Source organism: Cynocephalus volans, chromosome 2, assembly GCF_027409185.1.
Source record: "Cynocephalus volans isolate mCynVol1 chromosome 2, mCynVol1.pri, whole genome shotgun sequence".
Lineage (NCBI taxonomy): Eukaryota > Metazoa > Chordata > Mammalia > Dermoptera > Cynocephalidae > Cynocephalus > Cynocephalus volans.
This window is the reverse complement of record NC_084461.1, coordinates 202,712,796-202,734,971: the sequence shown is the minus strand read 5'-3', so window position 1 is coordinate 202,734,971 and position 22,176 is coordinate 202,712,796. Positions and strand designations below refer to the sequence as shown.

General features: G+C 38.4%; 1 protein-coding gene across 1 annotated transcript in view; it reads left to right on the top strand.

The window, feature by feature from the left end:
• The window catches only part of CHEK2 (checkpoint kinase 2), a 35,856-nt gene that overhangs the window by 6,405 nt on the left and 7,275 nt on the right, over positions 1–22,176 (top strand). The window contains exons 2-8 of the mRNA XM_063087743.1: positions 2,198–2,322; positions 2,441–2,588; positions 5,819–5,909; positions 12,346–12,454; positions 14,342–14,395; positions 19,419–19,480; positions 21,030–21,129. Of these exons, the coding sequence (XP_062943813.1) occupies positions 2,198–2,322; positions 2,441–2,588; positions 5,819–5,909; positions 12,346–12,454; positions 14,342–14,395; positions 19,419–19,480; positions 21,030–21,129 (689 nt within the window). The remainder of the gene's footprint in view (positions 1–2,197; positions 2,323–2,440; positions 2,589–5,818; positions 5,910–12,345; positions 12,455–14,341; positions 14,396–19,418; positions 19,481–21,029; positions 21,130–22,176) is intronic.

Here is a 22,176-nt window from a genome sequence, read left to right as displayed (position 1 = left end):
TCCTTATGTCTTTTCATAATACATAGGATTCTATAGTATAAATTCCTAGAAGTGGAATTTCTGGGTCAATTTGTGTGTGTATGTGTAATTTTTAAAAATTGAGGTAAAATTCACAATAATAAAATTAACCATTTTAGAGTGAACAGAAAGTTCAGTGGCATATTTAATACATTCACAACATTGTTCAATCACCACCTATGTCTACTTCCAAAACATTTCTGTCTCTCCAAAATAAAACCCTGTACCCATTTAGCAATTACTCCCTATTTCCCTCACCTCCTGCCCTGGCAACCACCAATCTGTATTTCATTTTTATGGATTTAGCTGCTCTGGCTATTTCATACCAATGAAATCATACAATATGTGGCCTTTTGTGTCTGGCTTCTTTCACTTAGCATAATGTTTTCAGGGTTCATCCACATTGTAGTATATATTGGTACTTTATTCCCTTTTATGCCTGAATAATATTCTATTATATGTAAATACCCAGTTTGTTTATCCATTCATCTGTTGAGGGGCATTTGGTTTTTTCCCACCTTTTCGCTACCGTGGGTAGTGCTGGTTTGAACATTTGTGTACAAGGATTTGTTTGAGTAGTACCTGTTTTCTGTTCTTTTGGGTATATATCTAGGAGTAGCATTGCTGAATCATACGGCAATTTTATGTTTAACTTTTCAAGGAACCACAAACTATTCTCTGTAGTGGCTGCATCATTTTACATTCTCACCAGCAAAGTATGAAGGTTCCAATCCTCTGCATTCTTGCCAACACTTGTGATTGTGCATTTTAAAAATTATAACCATCTTTGTGGGTGTGAAGTGGTTGCATTATATAGTTTTGGTAGACCTTGACAAATTGTCCTACCTAGACAATTATATACAGTGTGTATAAATTATATTCCTACTGTTAATGTATGAAAGTACCTGCTTTTCCATACCTCTTGCCAACACAGAGTAATATGAGACTTTTTCTTTGTCAATCTGATAGGTGAAACATGGATTCTTAATGTATTTTTGGTTTTTAAAATTTCTTGCATTGGGTTAGCATGGCCATCTTTTCATTTGTATTTCTCTCTTGTAAATTGTCTGTTCGTAGCATTTACCCGTGTTCTACTGGATTGTTTGTCTTTTCTTATTGATTTGTAGGAACTTGACATTTGTTAGGTAAATTAGTTCTCTGTCTATGATCTGAATTACTAATATTTTCTCTAGTCTGTCTTCCAGTGAACATTCACTTCCCTACCATATGCATTGTCTTAGCTGGAGCTGTACTCTTAAACGAGATCTAAGTCTGCCCTCCTGGAGTTTATGTTCTAATGGGGGAGGCGGGGAACAGTATATAAATAATCAAGATAATTTCCAGGTATGGTTCATAGTTAGAAGGAAATAAAACAGTGTATCATTATGATAACAGATGGGTGATGAGATGGGGGTCTGCTTATATGGAAAACTGTAGTAGTATAGTGATCAAGGGGAGAGGGGTACAAGGTGAGGCTGCAATGGAGGCAGGGGCCAGACCCTGAGCATTTAGTGAGCCATGAAGGAGAGTGTAGATTTTATACTAAGTATGGTGGAAAGCCTGAGGAAGGTAATAAGGAGGAAGTTATTGTATCATAAGTATTTTTCCATGTCATTAAAAATTATTTGAGGACTTTTAATTGTTGTTTTTTCTTTGTTTTGGAAACTGGCTGGTATGGGGATCTGAACCTTTGACATTGATGTTATCAACACTGTGCACTAATTGAGCTAACTGGTCAGCCCTTAATGATTGTTATTTCATGGTTATATATAAACCTTTATTTATTAAATCCATTGCTGGAAAATTTTGTCCCACCTTTTCCATTTTTGATCTTATAAAATCTTTTTTAAAAATTAAAAATAAAATACATAAGTGTGCATTTATTTTTTATTTTTTTAGAAAATATGTATAATCTAGGGCTGGCCGGTTAGCACAGTTGGTTAGAGCATGGTGCTGATAACACCAAGGTTCAGGGTTCGATCCCTCTACTGTCCAGCTGCCACACACACAAAGAAGAAAATACGTATAATCTTATAAAGTCGTGGTAAGCAAATCTATAATTTTGATTGCCTTCTAAGGCTATTTCTCTGTAAGTAGATTTCACGAGCTTTTTTTTTAATGGTGATTTTTAAAGGTACATGAAATTCAACAGCCCTCTGGTATGTACTTTGTGTTACAGACTGTGTTAATGACAACTACTGGTTTGGAAGGGACAAAAGCTGTGACTATTGCTTTGATAAACCACAGCTGAAAGGAACGGATAAATACCTGACATACAGCAAGAAACACTTTCGGATTTTCAGGGTAGGTGATATATATCCATACACTTGGGAGAGCTGATAATCTAGTCATTGCTCTTAGTTATCTTCCCTCTATAAATCCCCACTGTTAAAACTTTGAAATAAAATGTTCTCTATTTTAGGAGATGGGTCCTAAAAACTCTTATATCGCCTACATAGAAGATCACAGTGGGAATGGGACCTTTGTAAATACAGAGCTTGTAGGAAAAGGAAAATGCCGTCCTTTGAATAACAATTCTGAAATTGCACTTTCACTGTGCAGAAATAAAGGTAATATTACTATCTTATGGTAACTGGATTTTTTTCCCCTCCAATGTAAAAGGAAAATTGATGTTTTGTCCTTATAGGGTTGGTTTAAGTAAAATTAAGTAAATTAACATTCAAGATTCAATTCTTTTGTCTTAGTTGCATTTTTAAATTATGAAAAAGTTCTATCTGGACAAATTTTCTTAGGTTTAATTGGTTTGTTTGGTTTCATTTAAAGCAATCTGCTGTAAATTGAATTATCTTATTGGCTCAAATAAGTTATAGTTTATTGATTGATTCAGTTTACACCACATAAGTCTTAGATATTTATGAATTATTTTAGGCCATTAATTCATCCTTCCTCCTTTTTGGCTTGCCTTTCTTCATCCCTCCCTCCCTCATTCTTTCCTTTATTTTTTTCATTCACTCATTTCTGCATGCATTTATTGAGCTCCTTTTATATGCCAGGCATTAGGCTATGGGTATTTCTGTAAGAGGCTCAATTTAGAGCTTCCACCTTCTTAAGTACCACATGGTTATCCTCTGCAAGTGGAGGTGTTTATTGTCATCATCAGGTAGCACTTTGTATGCATCCACCCCTAAAAGTTTATGAATATCATATTTAAAAGGAACGATTGTCATTCAAGTCAAAGTCTTGAGAGAATAACCGACAAAAACAACCTACAGAGTTAAAGGTAGCTCATAGTGATTTCAAATCCTTGGACAAGAGGAATACTCTAGTTTCTTAATTAAAAAAACCGCAGAGCTTCCCAAGTCTGTGAAAGTAGAATGACTCGGAGGGGGTGTGTGTGTGACGTTTTAAAAATATAGGTTTGCACAAGCACTCACCCACAGATTCTGATCTAATTGTTCTGGATATTAAAAAAAAAATCATGGGCCGGCCCGTGGCTCACTTAGGAGAGTGTGGTGCTAATAACACCAAGGCCACAGGTTCGGATCCCTATGTAGGGATGGCCAGTTAGCTCACTTGGGAGAGTGTGGTGCTGACAACACCAAGTCAAGGGTTAAGATCCCCTTACCAGTCATCTTTTAAAAAAAAAAAAAAATCATGCTCAAGTGATTCTCTCGCAGTCAGTGTTCAGGCTGGCATCTGGAAAATATGTCTATATTGGGCACCCTAAAGCACATTTTATGATTAATTTAATTTTCAATAATTAAATTGATTTAATTTTAATGTTTCTGACTATTTTGTCTTCTATATGATAATTATTGTTAGTTTCCCTGTTTGTGGGCTCCCAGCGGAGGGGACAACTGGGTGCTAAATTTGGTCTGCCTTCCATGTGACAAGATGTGTACCACCTTTTTCTTATTGGTTTGCCTGTAGGGCACCTTTTCTTTTTTTTTTTCTTCTTTTCCTTTTTTTCTTTTAACTTATTTATTTACTTATTTTTTGGCGGCTGGCCAGTGAGAGGATCTGAACCTGTGATCTTGGTGTTGTAACACCAAGATCTAACCAACTGAGCTAACCAGCCAGCCCATTTTTCTTTTTTTTAAATTAGGTCAACTTTAAAAAAATTTATTTATTTACTTTAATTGAGAAATAAAAATTGTTTATATTTATCATGTACAACATGCCATTTTGAGATATGTATACATTGTGGAATGGCTAATTTGAGCTAACTGACATGCATTACCTTATATACTTATCTTTATTTTGTGGTGAGAACACTTAATCTACTCTCTCAGCTGATTTTCAAGAATACAGTACGTTGTTATTAAATATAGTCACCATATTGTATAATGGATCTCTGAATCTTTTCTAATTTGAACAAAGTTGTCATATAAGCTAAAGGTGGCCTAGATAAAGTAGATCAAACTGGTACTCTGGATTGCATTTATTTGGACATTTTATAAGGCATTTGCCAATATTAATAATGTTAATATGAAAATCCAGATATCTTTGAAAAGTTGGAATATCTGGCCACAATGAGTCAACAATCCCACAATTCAGGGCTCTGCAGGTGCGAGTAGAGGCTGCGTCATTTAGATGGGAGATCTGTTTTCCTGTTCAAGTCTGTACTTCTCTATGTGTTGTAAAACTCAACCCAGCCAGACCCATGTATATTAACTTCCTGGCTTGTGTGGGAAACTGAGTTTGCAGCCCTTGAAGTAGACCTTGACATTTGGGAGAAATACATCCCCAGAACCTCTCAAATTCCCAGATTCTCAGATGCCCCTGGAACATACAAGTTCATACATATAGCCACAAGCATTGAGGGACAATTGTACCTGGGTGCTCAGCAGGTTTCATTTACTGGGCAAGTGTCTGCTTCATGCATCCCAGCTTGGAATGAAGCACACTCAGGTGACTCAGATTTGTGTGAGACTGATCTTTAGGCTCCTCTAGGGAGGTCAAAACCTGTCACCTGAAATCTGAGAAACTCAAGAGGTCTTAACAAATTTCACTGTTTCAAGATATAGGCAGTTGCAAATTTACCATTAATAACTTTGTAGCATTGAAATGTTTCATAATTGATGGTATGTTTGGCCCATGTGGATGGTTAAATTATTAAATAAGTACATGGTGCTGATAACACCGAGTTTAAAGGTTTGGATCTCTGTACTGGCCAGTTGCAAAAAAAAACTGAGTAATTTTTTTGAGGCTGGCTGGTCCGGTACAGGGATTGAGTCCTGGCATTTTGTTTTTCTGACATACTGCCAAAATAATGGAGAAATAAAGGGGATCTATTTAGAAAAATGTATTTATGTAACTTTATAGTTTCAAGATTGGTTTGCATTATTAAATACTAGATATATAAAGGTATAAATGGCTGAGGATATAGTGACTTACAGTCTAATTTTTACTGAGATGTTTACTTGCCTAGAACATTTTTTCTAGGCTCAGAATAATTGCTTTTTGGTTCTGGGCTTATAGTAATCTTCATGGGTATTTTATATTACTGCAATTGATTAATAAATATTGTAAGGTTAAAGAATATGAATAGCAGTATATTATGGGTTTCCTACACTATTGTGAGAGCAGTGCTGTGTAGTTCCATTGAAGGATAAAATATAACTATCATTTCTTTTGGGGGGCGGTGGCTGGCATGATTATCATTTTTCAAGGGTTTCTTAGTATGTGTTAGCCTAGCTAAATAGTTCCTTTGGAATTACATGTTAAATGTAGTTAAAAACAGTTGTTTTATTCCATATGATTGCTGAATTTTAGAATCAATTATCTTCTCTCTATTGAATAAATTAATGAAACCCATTTCTGCCCTTTATTTCCTTAGTTTTTGTATTTTTTGATCTGACTGTAGATGATCAGTCAGTTTATCCTAAGGAATTAAGAGATGAATACATCATATCAAAAACTCTTGGAAGGTAAATTTTTTTTTTCTTATAAAAATTGCATTTCATGTTTTTCCTACACATTTGTCATTGCTTAACTTTTCCATTTCTGATTTTATAACATTTATTATCTATTTATAACATAATTGCAATTATTCATGATAGGTATATTATTATATTTTTTGTGTGAGTTGACAATCATTTTATTTATTTAATTTTTTGTTTTTAATTGACAAATAATAATAGTATATTTATGGGGTGCAATGTGATGTTCGGATTTATGTATACATTATAGAAAACATTTATTTTTAAAAAAAATTTTTTGGGCTCCTTTCTGGTGCAGAGATCGAACCGTGGAGCTTGGTGTTATCAGCACCATGCCCTTATCAACTGAGCTAACTGGCCAGGCCTAGAAAAATTTAATCAAGCTAATTAACATACGCATTACCTCAACAGTTTGTCATTTTTTTTGGTGGTGAGAATGTTTAAAATCTATTTTAGCAATTTTGAAATATACAACACATTGTTATTGACTGTGGTCACCATACAGTACAGTAGATCACTAAAACTTATCCCTCCAGTCTAACTGAAATTTTGTACCCTTTGATTAAATCAACATCTTCCCTTTCCCCAACCCCTCTTCATCCTCCCCAGCCTCTGGTATCCACCTTCCTACTCTCTCTCTTTTGTTATGGTGGCTGGCCAGTACAGGGATCGAACTCTCTACTCTGTTTCTATGAGATCAACTGTTTTAGATTTCACCTGTAAGTGAGATCATATGGTATTTTTTTCTGTGCCTGGCTTATTTTACTTATCATGATATACTCCAGTTCCATCCATGTTGTCATAAATGACAGAATTTCCTTTTTAAGGCTATATAGTATTCCATCGTGTGCATATATACCCCATTTTTCTTTATCCATTCATCCATTGATGGACACTTAAACTGCTTCCATATCTTAGCTATTGTGAATAATTCTTAAATGAATATGGGAGTGCAGATATCTCTTTGACATACTGATTTCAATTCCTTTTATATACCCAGAATTGGGGTTGCTGGATCATATGGTAATTCTATTTTTAATTTCTTGAGGAACCTCCATACTATCTTCCAAAATGGCTATACTAATTTACCTTCCCACCAACAATGTAAGAGGGTCCCCTTTTCTCCACACCCTGGTCAACACTTGTTATTATCTGTCTTTCTGATAATAGCCATTCTAACAGGGGGGAGGTGACATCTCATTGTGGTTTTGTGTTTCCCTGATAATTAGAGATGTTGAGCATTTTTCCATATACTGTAATAGGTGTGTTATTGATTTATTTGATAAATGATCAACTGAAATGAACTTTTTCCTTATAAATTTTATTGGTGATATTTTTAATAGCAGCTTTATTAAAATAACAATTCACCTACCATGTAATTGACCCATTTATTTTATTTTTATTATTTTTTTGGTTGACCCATTTAAAGTGTGCAATTTAGTGATTTTTAGTATATTCACAGTGTCATGAAACCATCACCACAATCAATTTTATTTTATTTGTTTTTTAAAGTTTATTTATTAATAGATATATTTTTTAACATTCTATGATGTTGAGGAACAGCTGGGGGGATGGGGAGAGGAGGAAAGGGGAAGGAAATAGGGTGGGAGAAGGAAGAAGGAGGAGGGGTGGAGTTGAGGTCTGTGGCACCCCCCCTCATTCCTGCATGGGAGATCAGGGGGCTTCCAGTGGTGGCCTGGTCATTGCTGAGCTGGGTGCAGATGTCAGAGGGGTGTGGCTGAAGCCCCCCGCCCCCGCCCCCTGCTCAGGAGAGCCTGGGGTGCTTCCTGTGGCAGCTCAGTGGTCATTGCTGGGCTGGATGCAGGTGTGTGTGGGGGGCGTGGCTGAAGACCTTGGCCTCCCAACCTTGTGACTGGGTTGCTGGTGTCAGGGGGCATGGCTGAGGCCCCCAGTACTCCCCTATCCCTGGCTTAGTAGCCCAGGGACATCTGGTCCTCCTAGGTTTTATAGATGTTCTTTGGTGATGTGAGACCTTTACTAGTTAATATAAAACTTTATCTGTGGTCTGTGGGTATTTTGTTTTTTCTTTCAATTCTGTGTTGGATAATTTGCTGTTCTTACACTTAAACTCTGCACTGGAACTAATTTGTTGTCCTTTGCTTACTTCTAAAATGGGGGAACTTTCTGTGGGGACCAGCATTGAGCCCTGTGGTTGAGCTAAATTGTTGTTTTGCTTCTGATTCCCTGGGGAAGGATTTTTGTGCAGCTCTGGTTTTAATGGTTGACTTTATATTTACTTCTGGGTCTCGTGAGATCAGGTACACCTGGGTTGTGTAGAAACTCTGGTCTGGGCCTGAGTCTTTTCAGCAAACTGCACAGCCTGCAGTTCTATATTCCTGGCCAGTCTCCACTCTGTGGTCCTATGCTGATTGGGGGGCAGGTCAGCTGTCCATGCTGTGCCCTGATGTTCCCCTGGTGGGCCTGTTTTCCCCGCCTGTGCTCCAAACACTTCCCATGGGACAGACTGTGTGCAGGTCTCTTGTGATGACTCACTGGCCTCTGACTGGCTCCTTTTTTTCAGTTATTGTGGCTCCTTGCTCCTGCATGGGTCCATGGGAACCCTATGGTCTTGCTGGCCTGGGGGCCACTAAGGCCCTCTTCTCCCCTGCTGCCTCCAAGCAACTTCATCTAAAGGGCACAGCTGTGGTGTTCGCCAGCTCCTGCTCTGTGCGCTCAGCATCTCCAGCCTGGAAGTGGCTGGAGCTCGAAATGGTCGGAAGGGTTTTTTTCTTTCTCTCACTGTGGCTTCTCCCTCCTCCATGCACTCTGTAGGTCTCTCCTCCTCTTCCCCTGATCTTTAGCCGCCCCCGCTTGGCTGTTGTTGCTTTTTAATAGTTGTAAGTTGGTTGATTTATGGGAGAGAGTGACACTGGGGACCGTCTATTCTGCCGTCTTGACCACCACCACAAATCAATTTTAGAACTTTTTCATCATCTTACAAAAATACACAATTCCTGCATTTCTGTGCTGTTCAGAATTTGTGCCATCTTGAGACATGCAATGAAACTGACAATTGAATGTAACTTAGGGCAAAGCTTTCAAAATTTTTGGTCTGAGGACCCCTTACACTCTTAAAAATTGTTGAGGACCCCAAAGAGCTTTTGTTTATGTGGCTTAAATCTATTGATATTTACTGTATTAGAAATTAAAATTGAGAAATTTTTATATTTATTAATTCATTAAATAAGCTCGCTAAATGTTAAGATAAGTAACATTTTTAATGAAAAGTAGTTATTAAAAAAAGATTAGCAAGAAGAGAGGTTAGTGAGAAGTAGAGTCTACATTTTTACAAATCTTTTTGATATCTGGCTACTTAGAAGTTGGCTAGAATCTGATATTTGCTTCTTCATTCAGTCTGTTTTGATATCACCTGCCATGTGGCCTCTGGAAAACTCTATTGCACACTCATGAGAAAATGAGAACAGAAAAGATAAATAAAATCATAGTAGTATTCTAAAAATAGTTTTGACTTTGTAGATGCTCTGCAAGGTCTTGGGGTCCTCTAAGGGTTGCCCAGTCATACTTTGAGAACCACTTCCTTGGGGAAGATATTCAGGATACTGTTACCACTTTACATAATGTAAACCCCTCCCTCCACTTGCAAAGGCTTTTCTCTTTTTGATATTTTTGGAAACATGAAAGTGGAAGGTACATAGAAGGAAATAATTACCCATAGTCCTGCCACATAGAGTCAAGCATAGTATCCTTTTTATAACCATCTATGGGAGAAATTTTAGTTTATGGACATTGAAGTCAGTAATTGATTGTGTTTCAGATTTGCATTGACTGCTTAGAAGCTCACAGCAAAGTTTATGCTCTTTGTTAAGAAATGTATGGGACTCAATGTTTTCCTAAGGGAGGATTTAACACAAATTCTCTAACTTGTAGGAGGTGATAGAAACTCAACTCAAATAAGTCAGGGAAAAAGCAATTTACTGGCTTCTATAACTGGGAATATAGGGATAGTGCTGACTTCAGGCATGGCTGGATCCAGGAGGTCATTAGGGCTTTTTTCCTCTGTCTTTGGGTTCTGATGATTTGTTTGACTTTATCTTTGGCTGGGTCTAAGGCTCCCACAGTCACCTGGCTCCACCTCCATTTCTTGAGTCAGCTACTGTTTGTTTACTTCCTATAGAATTGCTCTTTCTATGTGGTAGGAAAGATTGCTACCAGGAGCCCCACATTTATATTTTCTTTTGTCTAGAAACCTTAGCAGAGAGAACTGTTTCTCTCCCAGCATCATTTGACTTTAAGGGAAACCCTGATTGGCTCAATTTGGTTATGTGGTCCTAGGAGTGGGTATTATACCGTAGCAGACACTCCACGTGAATGACTTTGACTCAGGGAGGATTTCTCAGCCCAAGGATGTCTGTATCCAGGAGAAGGGGTATTGGAAAGTGCTTTGAGCTGATTTAAAAATAATAGTTACACATGGACCCTTCCCTCATACCACATACAAAAGTTAACCCAAAATGTAACAATTAACTAAATATAGGAAGTAAAACTATAAAACTCTAGTAAGAAAACACAGGGGCAACTCTTTATGACCTTGGATTTGGCAGTGGATTCTTAAATATGACACCAAAAGCACAAGCAAGAAAAGAAAAAAGATAAATTAGACTTCATCAAAATTAAAAACTTGTTCCTCAAAAGACAGTACAAGAGATTGAAAACACAGCCTACAGAATGGGAGAAAATATTTGCAAATAATATATCTGGTAAGGACTTATATCCAGAATACATAAAGAAGTCTTATAACTCAACAATAGAAAGATAAACAACATGCAGTATAAAAATGGGCAAAGGGCTTGAATAGACATTTCTCTGAAGAAGACATGCAAATGGCCAAAAAGTACATGAAAAGATGCTCAACATCATTAGGCATTAGGAAAATACAAATCAAAACCACAATGAAATATCACTTTATACCCACCCACTAGGATGGCCATAATAAAGAAACAGAAAATAAAGTGTTGGGAATATAAAATAGTGCAGCCACTGTGGAAGACAGTTTGGTGGTTTCTCAAAAAGTTAAACAATTACAATATGACCCAGATATTCTTCTATGTATATACATGCTGCCAAATTGAAAACAGATGTTCAAACAAAAGCTTCTACATGAGTGTTCATAGCAGCTCTATTCACAATGATAAAGTCTAATTTATCTATTTTTTCCTCTTGTTGCATGTGCTTTTGGTGTTATATGTTAAGAAACCATTCACAAAAGGTGAAAACATCCCAAGTAAGTGTCCATCAAAATATGAATGCATAAACAAAGTATGGTATTTCCATACAATGTAATATTATTCAGCTATAAAAAGGAAAGAAGTACTGATTGATGCTACAACTTGAATGAACCTCAAAAACATTGTGCTAAGTGAAAAAAGTCAACACAAAAGGGCATGTATTATATGATTTTATTGATAGTAAATATTCAGAATAGGCAAGTCAATTGAGACAGAAATCAGATTAGTGGTTGCCAGGGGCTGGGGGGAGGGTAGAATGGGAAGTGACTGCTTAATTGCTTAATAGGTACAGGGTTTCCATTTGGGCTGATGAAAAAGTTCTCAAACTAGGTGGTCATTGCAGAACATTTTGAATGTACTTAATGCCACTGAATTGAACACTTTAAAATGATTAAGTGGTAAATTTTATGTTATGTATATTTAACACAATAAAAAAGATGTCTTGGTAAACTCACCTCACTCCCTCAAAAAGTTATAATAGTCCATTTCAGGCGGGTAATATATGATTAATACTCTAGTAGCTATTACTTCAGGCTGACGCAAGCTTTGGAGAACAGAGCCTCCTTAAGGTTGTGTGCTGGGTAACATCCTGAATAGCGTTCCTCCTCTGTTAGTAGTATCCCAATTAATTGTAAATCTTTGTGAGAGGTTGATGCAAGCAGGTTAATTGTGTAATAATATGATTTAGGGTGCAATTCATACTATCAACTGCTTATGCACGTCCTTTGAAAGCAGAGAATAAGAAGGAAAGAGAACTATATCAATGAAAGCAACTTTACTATTAATTGTTTTGGGTACTTATTTTTGACCAGGGAAGACTATTTGATGTTTTCCTGACCCCTGGGATAAGCAATTTCTTTCTCTTTATTCTTGGTGTCTTTCTGAGAATTTCCCAATCTGGGGCTGCCGTAAGGCTTATTTATGTCTGTATCACTCAGCTCAGAAGTGGAATTTGGAGCTGACTCAGTGTTGCTGGATGGCCCGCATCCACTTATGCCCTGGACATTTTACATTGGTGAGGTTTCTCTTTGTCCTCTGAAAACAGGAACGATGGAAAGGTTGTTATAGGGGCTGCTTTAATTTGGGATAGTTGAGGCAGACTCAGAAGGGTAGGTTTAACAACATCCTGACAATCACGTCTGTGTTTTTCCCTCTAGTGGTGCCTGTGGAGAGGTAAAGTTGGCTTTCGAGAGGAAAACATGTAAGAAAGTAGCCATAAAGATCATTAGCAAAAGGAAGTTTGCCATTGGCTCAGCAAGAGAGGCAGTAAGTAGCTGTGTTTGTGGCCACTTACCTTTTCTTGACACTTCTTCATAATTTCCCCAAATAATGTTAGAGTGATGATTTTCAATCTCAGGAAAAATTTACTACTCAGACATATGAATTTGTGAGTATCAAGGAACACGGAAAATTTTTGAGTATCTTTGATTAATCTAGAAAATTTTACTTAAAGATAATTAGGCTCCAAAAATATTTGGTTGTACATAATAATGTACATAGAAGGAAGTTTTTTTTTTCTTTCGAAGTTCAAAGTTACAAGACTGTTTTTACAATAAATGAAAAGAAAATTAGAGAAAAAAATCTGGCCATAATCCCCCCACTGTAACCCTACAGCTGTTTTTAGTTTCCTTTTCGTTCTAATCTTTGTTCATATGAATTCATGTTTTAGATGGTTGAAATCATACTGTATATACAGCTTTGTATTCTGCTTTTCCACATATGCATTATAGCATAAACTTTTCCTTAATGTATCCTTTTCAATGATTGAGTCTCCATTTTATCAACTTTATGATAATTTATTCAACCATCTGGTCTATCATTTAGGATATTTCCAATTCTTTGCTCTTCTGGATGATGTGGCAATGAATATCTTAGTGTTTATGGATTAGTTATAGATTTAAAAAATTTTTAATTAAATTATTTTAATAGCCTCTCTATACAGTAGCCATTCATTTTATTACATTTTCTGTAGTACACATTTGCTGTATGGGTGATATGGGCAAATGTATTTGTCTTTCTACACATAATATGACAAAATGTAAAACATGGCCCGTAATCACATTTTCCTTTGTGGCCAGCTGTTTCTGGCTATTATACTTTAGCATTCCTTAAGGATCAATTTTTTTCCCCTTAGACAATGCCATTCTCATGTGGCAAGAGGAATTTCCTTTCTGTGTTCACTTTGTTATAGATCTTTCCTCTGTGATTCTGGATTTGTTTCCCCTTTTGGGGAGGAGAAAATATTTACCAGATTGTTAAAAACTTAGAGTAAAATTTTACTTCTTAATTTCATTTTTCAAATCACATTGGACTCTTTGTGACCTCTCTGTTATCAGAGCACACCCTGACTTGGTAATGAGTTTAACGGCTTACAGGAAGAGGCAGACTTTTAAAATCAAACATCTGGGTTTCTTAGCTGAAGTCCGTTTTACATAAATATGTAATTCTATATCCTCTTTGCTTGTGGAGGGTGTAGCCTGGGAAGTTAGGTTACTTGATTCATCCTTTTGGAATTGTATGAGAGAACAACTTCAGTACCCTGAAGCTTCTCGTCAGAGTCTCAGTAAATATGTTAGCCTGCAGTTGAAGTTGGAAACTATGTCTGCTCTATTATTAGAAATTTGACTTGGTAAATTCCTCATACAGTTTCATTAAGCGCCTTCTTGTCCATGGTTTTTGTTTGCTTTATCATTTTTATGAATGTAAATAATTCCATAGCTGATGAGACCAGTAGAGCTTACCAGTTAAATGTGAAAACAGTGAAAACGCAGTTGTTTCTGGCAGTGGGAATGGGGCACGTGGCTTCCCTTCTCTGAGACTCAGTTGCCCCATCTGTAAAATGGGGATAATTATAAAATCCAGTTCACTTGGGGGTTATGAGACTTATGTGAGACGATCCCTGTAAATACAGAGCTTGGCACAGGTCTTAGCTATTTATGAATGCTTACTACTTTCCAAGCACTTTGCAAAATGGTTTTAGGTGAGTTATTTAATTCATTGACCTCTGGGCCTTGATTTATTTTTATGTATAGAACTAGGGCTGGAACTCAGGTAGACAGCCTTTACTCAACTAAATTTAACTGTAAACATTTTAATAATATTGGTTATTATTATTATTATCAATAAACTCTAATGTTATTCTGTTTATCAAAGGACCCGGCTCTCAATGTTGAAACAGAAATAGAAATTTTGAAAAAACTAAATCATGTAAGTATCTGTATTAGTCCATTTATGTTGCTTATAACAAATACCTGAAACTAGGTGGTTTATAAAGAAAATGAAATGTATTGCTTACAGTTTCTGAGGCTGGGAAGTCCAAAGTCCATCTGGTGGTGGTGACAGTGACCCAGGGGTCTCACATTGCAAGATGCTGGAAGCAGAGAGAGCAGAGAAAGAGAACAAGAGAGCAACAGACTTTCCTCTCTCTTCTTTTAAAGCGCTCAGAACCACGCCTCTGACAACCATTTTTAATCTGTTCACTATGGTGTGGTCCTGTAATCTGATCATCCCTTCAACGCTCCACCTTTCAATTACCATAATAGAATTTCCCACCCTCTTAACAGTCACAGTGGGGCCAAGTTTCTAATATATAAAACTTGAGGGACACAATTCAAGCTTCAGTGAATTTTGGGGAGACATAATCCACTACAGTATCTATACCTTTATATCTAAATCTGTAAAATATGATACATACTTAAATTCATTCATCTCAAAATATGGTAAGAGCATAAAGCATTTCAAATAATAAAGCTAGTAATAACCTGGGTTCATTAATTCACATGTGTGCACACATGTACTATCTGTCATTTAGCTGGGAAGTTTTACTCCAAAATTTTGAGTGGACAATAACTGTATAAAGAATTCATGATTGAATAATTACATGATATTTCTGCTGAGTTAGTTCTTGACCTAAAGATATAATGATTATTCTTTTTTTTAATAATAATTATTTCATCTCATAGGGACTTGATCAACTGTTTACATTTGAGAAGACAATGCTAATTTTAGTAAATTTGGTTTAATTATGCCTGAAGTTTTAACACCTTCAAATACCTTTTATTTGGAGTAATCCAAATAAACCCAAGGGTATCCAATAGGTATGATAACATCCTATCCTTATATCTGATTAAATAGTGTCTGTGGCCTTCTTTGGTGTGAATAGTTCTTACCTTTCGAGTGCAATGATGATTTTATATCAATGGAAAGTGTGTCTAACTTTAAAAAGATGAGAAGAAAAAGTTATAGTGTAGGACTGATTTTATTTTCATTTTTATTGGCTCTTTCAGTTTCTTCATTAATTCATGAATACCTGGGAAGCCATGAGCTCAGAAGGCATTGGAATTAAACTTGAAACAAGACTTCTAGCCTGTCCAGCTAATGATTATCTTATTCTGGTTCTTAACCTCCAAATAACGAAAAGATTTTTTTTCCCTTTTTCCTCCTCCCCAAATCCCTCGAAGAACAAACAGAAACTAAACAAAATCACTGCCATTGACAAAATACTTCAACAGGCTCCTTTAGAACTCAGTGGGTGAACCTAAAAACCCACAAGAATCTGAGTGGCAGGCCTTCTGCTTGGCTTTCTTCTAATTTCCTTACAACTTCCTCCTTCCTGACTTTGCCAAGTCCTTTTTCCAAGAGATTAAGAGTCTCTCTTCAAGGAGAGGAGCCGTCTAATTTTCTGGGGTGAGGTTGTATCAACATACTCTTAAGATAAACAGAATTTTTAGAGAACTTTCTATGATGTCAGAGGATCCCCAGTTATAACATTTATACAAATCCAGTGTCCAGTGCAGTTGGGAAATTATTAGAACCCTAAAAAAGGTCCCTGGACATATTTCTTGGCAAGTTACAAGGGTTCACAGAACTGTAGGGAATTAAACCTGGGCTCCTGAATGCCTTTTAATGTTTGGGGACAGTGAGAAGAGCCTTGTGACCAGGAGCCTGGCCTTTCGAGTCAGACGTTGATTTGGTCAGTTGTCAAATACTTACTGTGCCACACTGTCCTTTAGGCCCAGGCAGCAGTGAGCACAGATGGAGCTGTCTATTCCTCCCCTCTTGTGGCTTCAGTCTAGTGAGGAGACAGATCTGGGTTCCTATCCTATTTCTGTTACCTCCTGGCTCTGAGTTGGCAAGTTCACTTTTTGGAGCCTCTGTCTCCTTATCTGTACAATGGAGACAATAAAGATACTTATCTTACAAGGTCAGTGTGAGATTTCAATGAGATGTGCTTGCAAAGCTTTCAGCACAGAGAATGCACTTGGACAATAATAGTGATCCGTAATTTCCTAAGCTCTTTTCACTGTATGAATGACCTAAGTGAAAAGAAAGGTCTGGGTTAGTAGCCTCTGGTTCCTGGTAGAGAGACACTTTCAGCTGTGACAGTCCCAGCCAGTGACCCTGGAGGTAGCGGAGACTTTAGAAGACAGTTCATGCTACCTCTCTTGACTGTTGCAACCTCTTCATGCTCTGTCAGCTCCCAGCCCCACCCATTCCCAGATGGGTACTGACACTGCCCATTGTGGTTCCAAGCAGAACCAAGCAGTTCTCATTTTTCTTTCTAATCTGTTCTTTTTCTATGTGTGCCTTTTCTTCTGCTTCTCCTTAAAAAGGTGATTTTATCAAGATGTCACATATGTGTAATCTAAAGAATCAAATAGTGCTTTTTTTGTGTGTGTGTGGCTGGCTGGTAAAGAGTTCTGAACTTTTGATCTTGGTGTTAAATAGTGCTAAAATTTTTATTACACAAATCAACAGCTCCTCATCCCTACTAATCTCTCTGTAAGCATTTTAAAACTCTTCACTGTTTTTGCTAGAACTGACATCCATATTTCTACATAATATGCATAAACTGCTGTCTCTTGGTTTATCAATTTTACATAGCTTGTTGCCTTTCTGTTATGGTATATGAGGATTTTATCTCTTTCCTTTCTGTTCCTCTTAATATAATACTACAATGAGTATTCAATGTTTTAATTATTGTGACAGTAACAGTTGTCCATGCAGAGCCAAGTAAGACCCTCCACTGGAGGAACTTAATCAAAGCAGTGGATATGATGAAATTTGCTTTGTAGGACGAAAGTAGTGTACTATGGTCAGGAGTAAGGAGAGGTTTTTTCTCATCCCAACCCTCTTGCCTTAAGTTTTATGACAAAAACTGGGTGGCAGAATCTACCCTCTGTGGGTGTAGGTATTGAAGTTGTTGGTATTAATTTGAGTTTCTCCTGTGTACCAGCTACTATGCCGAGTGTTGGGCCTAGAAAGATCAATAAGACTGACAGTCCATGTAGTGTCTGGTGCAAGGAGACCCATGGTGAGTGTTAGTTTCCTTTCCCCACCCTCCTGGGGCTCACAGCCTGGTGGGAAGACAGTGAAGATGCAGTATAGGGTGACACAGATGAGTAGGGCACATGGACAGGTAATGAGGGGACATTCAAGCTGAGACCTGTTCTCTGAGGCCAAGTGTACCCAGAGAGCTGGATTGCTAGGCAAGAAGGTGGTATGAGGAATGGTGTGACACTGGGAAAGAGCACAGGGAGCTTGGGGTTGGAAGGGAGTTTTGTGGTCTGGAGAGGGGGATGCATGGGACCAGGAGCAGGATGTGAGGTGGGTAGAGGGCTGGATAAGTCTGGGTTGAGTTTTATTAGCAACAAAGCAGCAGGGGGCCAAAGATTTTCTTCTTGCCTTCTGTCCTTCCTTCCTCACCTTATTTCCTTCCCTTCTTCCTGTTTTCCTCTCTTCCCTCCTTTTAATATTTAAAAATTATATAACATTTGACACATATAAAATAATACGTGATAAAAGGAAATTGTAAAGCAACCCAGTGAACGAACACGTTTGAACTCTTATCCAACTTAAGAATGAAATCCCAACCGTATGTTTGAAGCCTGTGTACATCTCCCCGTCCCACCCCCTTATTGCTCCCCAGAGGTAGCCCCATTATTTTAAATGCTATATATTATCCCTTGCTTTTTCTTTTAAAGCCACATATGTTTATGTATCCCCAAACAATTATATTGTTTTACTGCTTGTTTCTGAGCTTTATAAAAATGATATCATACTGTTTGAAGTCTGTTGTGACTTCCCTTTCCACTCAGCATTATGTTTCCAGGATCTGTCTGTTTCGGGGACGCTGTGGGGTGTTCATTCACTGCTGTTTAACAGTTGGTCATGGGAAGGTTCCACTGGAGGATCTTTCTTTTTTTTTTGGCAGCTTGCTGGTATGGGGATCTGAACCCTTGGCCTTGATATGTTATAATACCACCTCTAACCAACTGAGCTAACTGGCCAGCCCTCCGCTGGAGGATCTTAATCAGATTAGTGGATATAATGAAATTTGCTTTGTAGGACGATCACTCTTGTGAGTTTTACCACCCTTTTAAATTTAAAACCTAAAACTCTTGTAGCTCTCTTTTGTTTCATTTTGATATAACCACAATCCTCCTCTGTGCTGTGGTGTGCGTCCCTGATGGCTACTCACCAAATCTTTTACTTACCCCTACCACTGAGCTTGACTGTGTTTTGTATTGTAAAAACAATAGGTATGCATTCTAAGTATAAAATCATGATACTAAATATGCATTTTAAAGTGTACAGTACTGTTCTGCCTTGCCCTCAGTGTTCTTCTGTGTACCTTGCATTGATCAGAGGTCATGAACTATCAGCCATAGCCATGTGTATCTCTTTCTCCCTACCCCGCCCCCACCCAGGTGTCCTTTAGAGTTTTTATAAAATTAGAATTTCCCTCTTCTTTTGAAAAATGGCAGGATCTTGTTCCATGAGGTCCCAGTTCCCCTGTGGTTCCACTTACCTGAAGCTGAATAACCCTGCTGTGTACAGCATGTCTAGGCTTCCCACCTGGCTTTTATTTCTCAGGTTCCTTAGGCTGACCTTGAGTACCTCTGCTCTGGGGCAGTGAGGAGGAAGTTTCGGAAGAGACCTGGCCTTCATTCCTAGGTGATATTCTTGCTTAGGAAAAATGAACTAGTCTCTCACCAGCACGGTTGGGTGGAAAGTTTCTTGCATGTTCTCACTGAGGTGTGGGCTGGATTCCGTTCTGCCTTCTCCCCTTGTTGAACTTCAAAGCGCCTTGAAGCAGGGGGCCCAGTGCTTGGCCTTGGCATCCTGGACCCTCTAGGCAGGTGTCCCAAGTTCTACTGCTCTCGTGGTTTTCTTCCTGGGAGTTTCTCATTACTTTTCCTTTTTCTCTCCCCCTACCCCCCCTTTTCAGCCTTGCATCATCAAGATTAAAAACTTTTTTGATGCAGAAGATTATTATATTGTTTTGGAATTGTAAGTAGTGAACTTTTAAGTTTATGTTTTTATTTAAATGCTTATAAGCCACCAAAGAATCAAATGGAAGCTTGACTTTCTCATCCTCAGGGCCCTTAATGTATATGTGTGGGGGTGGGACACACAGAGTCTGTGTGTATGTGGGGTTAATATCAATTCTAACCGCCCCCTCAGTGTTTCTAAAGGCCGATGACATTAAGGGTTCTAAGCCCTGGATCTGTGGCCTGGGTTTGAACTCCACTCTGCAGTGACTAACTGAGCACTCATGGCCTCTCTGAGTCTCATTTTCCTAAAGTTAAATGGGGATTATAGTGATACACCCATGTACAGAGTCCTTGTAAGGATTACATGCTATAAGGGATGATAAGTCCCCGGCAGAGCACCTGGCACATATACATTCTTAACCATGGGTTGATATTATTACTCTGAAATATCTGCCTGGCTGAGCCTTTCAGCTCAGGATTATAGGACTGGATTGTATGGTGGCACCTGAGTATCTTTCAGCATTTTGCTAGTTTACTTCTGTGGCCATAATGTCCCATCTTATTAGGTGTAACCAAAATAATTTCCTGTCTCATCGCTTGAATAGGCCTGTCTTGCTGTCCATTTATACTTAAATAGGCAGTGCTTTTGGGAGCAGCTGTTGTGACAGGCAGGGAATGCTTTACTCCTGGCTGGCAAAAGGTAGCTATGCAGGTTGACCATTAAGATTACATAGAAAACAATAGCCCTGATCACAGCACTAGGAGAGGCTGGATGGCCCTTGTGTTGCTTAAGGGAGTATCTGTTACTATTAAACAGAAGATTGTTCCCTGACTGGATCCAGTTAACACGGTTTAATAATAGTGATAATAATAATACAGTACCAGTAGCTGGTACTTATGAAGAATTTATTATAATCCAAGTACTGCTGTAAGCGCACTACATGGATTGACTCTTTAACCTTCACAACAGTCTGACAGGTTACTTAGAGGTTATGGGTGGGTTAATATTTTTAGCTGCACTTTAAAGAAAAGGAAAGTGAATTACAGAGGGATTGAATAATCTTGCTGAGCACCTATACTGTGTCAGGTGCTTTAGCTACATCAATTATTTTAATTTTTATAACCATCAAGGTATGTAGTATCATCCCCATTTTTTATATGGAAGAAACAAGCTCAGAGAGGTTAAATAGCTTACCAAAGTCCCACAGCTGGGAAGTGGTGGAGTTGGGGTTGAGACTCTGCTTGTCTGATTATAAACGCCTGCTTGTTCTTGTACATGATAAAAATGCAAACCCCTGGGCCCCACCTCCAATCTACTGAATCAGATTTTTGAAAGTCCCCCACGTGCCTCCAGTGCCCACTCCTATTGTCTTGTTCTTTGGTTTCCAACTGGGCATCTGATGGTGGGTGAAGCTTATTTCCTCATTAGCTATTAAAATGGGAGTCAAGAGTGAATAAAAATGGCAGCTGTTTGCTTGTCTTAATGAGTTTGTTTGTGTTACTATCTTCCTTCCAAGCAAGTTTCCCTTCAGGAATGAACCCCTTCCTTTGCCTGTGTGTTTCAGGATGGAAGGAGGAGAGCTCTTTGACAAGGTAGTGGGGAATAAACGCTTGAAAGAAACTACCTGCAAACTCTATTTTTACCAGATGCTCCTGGCTGTACAGGTAAGTGAAACCCTCAATTCTTTGACAACCTACTTTTTTTAAAGGTGAATTACTGCCTGAGTTAGGCAGAAATTAGGGGACTGTGGATTAAAACTTAGAAGAGAATCTGTATGTTTGTTCTGTTCTTGGCAAAAACATCCTACCCCTTTGAATCAGATGACAAAGCTCTTGCTGTGAAGCTTAAGAGACAGTAAGAAAGGAAATTAAAGAAATGAACACATGGTACCACGTCTCCTTTCTTTAGCTTGGAGGTATTTCTGGAGTGCCATTGGTCTCTGTGGCTGCCCAATCCTTGTAGAAATCCCTCTTAACTCAGAGTGGGGGCTGGGCAGGTATGAGGACAAGGCTGATGAGTAGGAGTGATAGTGGCAGATTGGATGCTCTTCCATGGCTCAGTACTAGGTGTTCCTTGCAGGCAGGCAGGCAGGCAGGCAGGCAGGTGGGGCCTGTGCACAGCCATCTCTTCTCTATTCAGTAACAGAGGTGGATGGAGGAACAGCTGGTGGCATGGTACTGCAAGGAACATCACCACTTCCCAAACCAAATTTGGTAGTGGCCATTTCCCTGCCAATGTTTCTTCCCTTGAAAACCCACTCCATGAGGGAAATGCAATGACTGGGGGCAGTTCTTGCATTGAATGAGGATTGAGGGAGATTTTCCTGGGGCTGCTATCTGGGTTTGCCCTCCCTGGGGTTTCACCAGATCCATATCCCAGTGGAAATTTTTGGGAAGAATTTTTGTTCCAGCCCAGGGGACATCCAGAGAAGACTGAGGCCCATGAACATGAGCTGTTTTTAATGGCAGCTGTCACCCATTTAATGCTTTACTCCCTCATTGGTTTATTCCCTCCTTTACAGTACAGTCACAGGCCACATATACAGTAGTGGTCAGAGCATAGGCTATGCCATAAAACCTAAGAGTGTGGCAGGCTATACCATCGAGGTTTGTGTAAGTACACTTTGTGATGTTTGCACAATGACAAGATCGTGTAACGTTTCTCAGAACGTATCCTGGCTGTTAAGTGAGGCATGGCTGTATTTAATAACT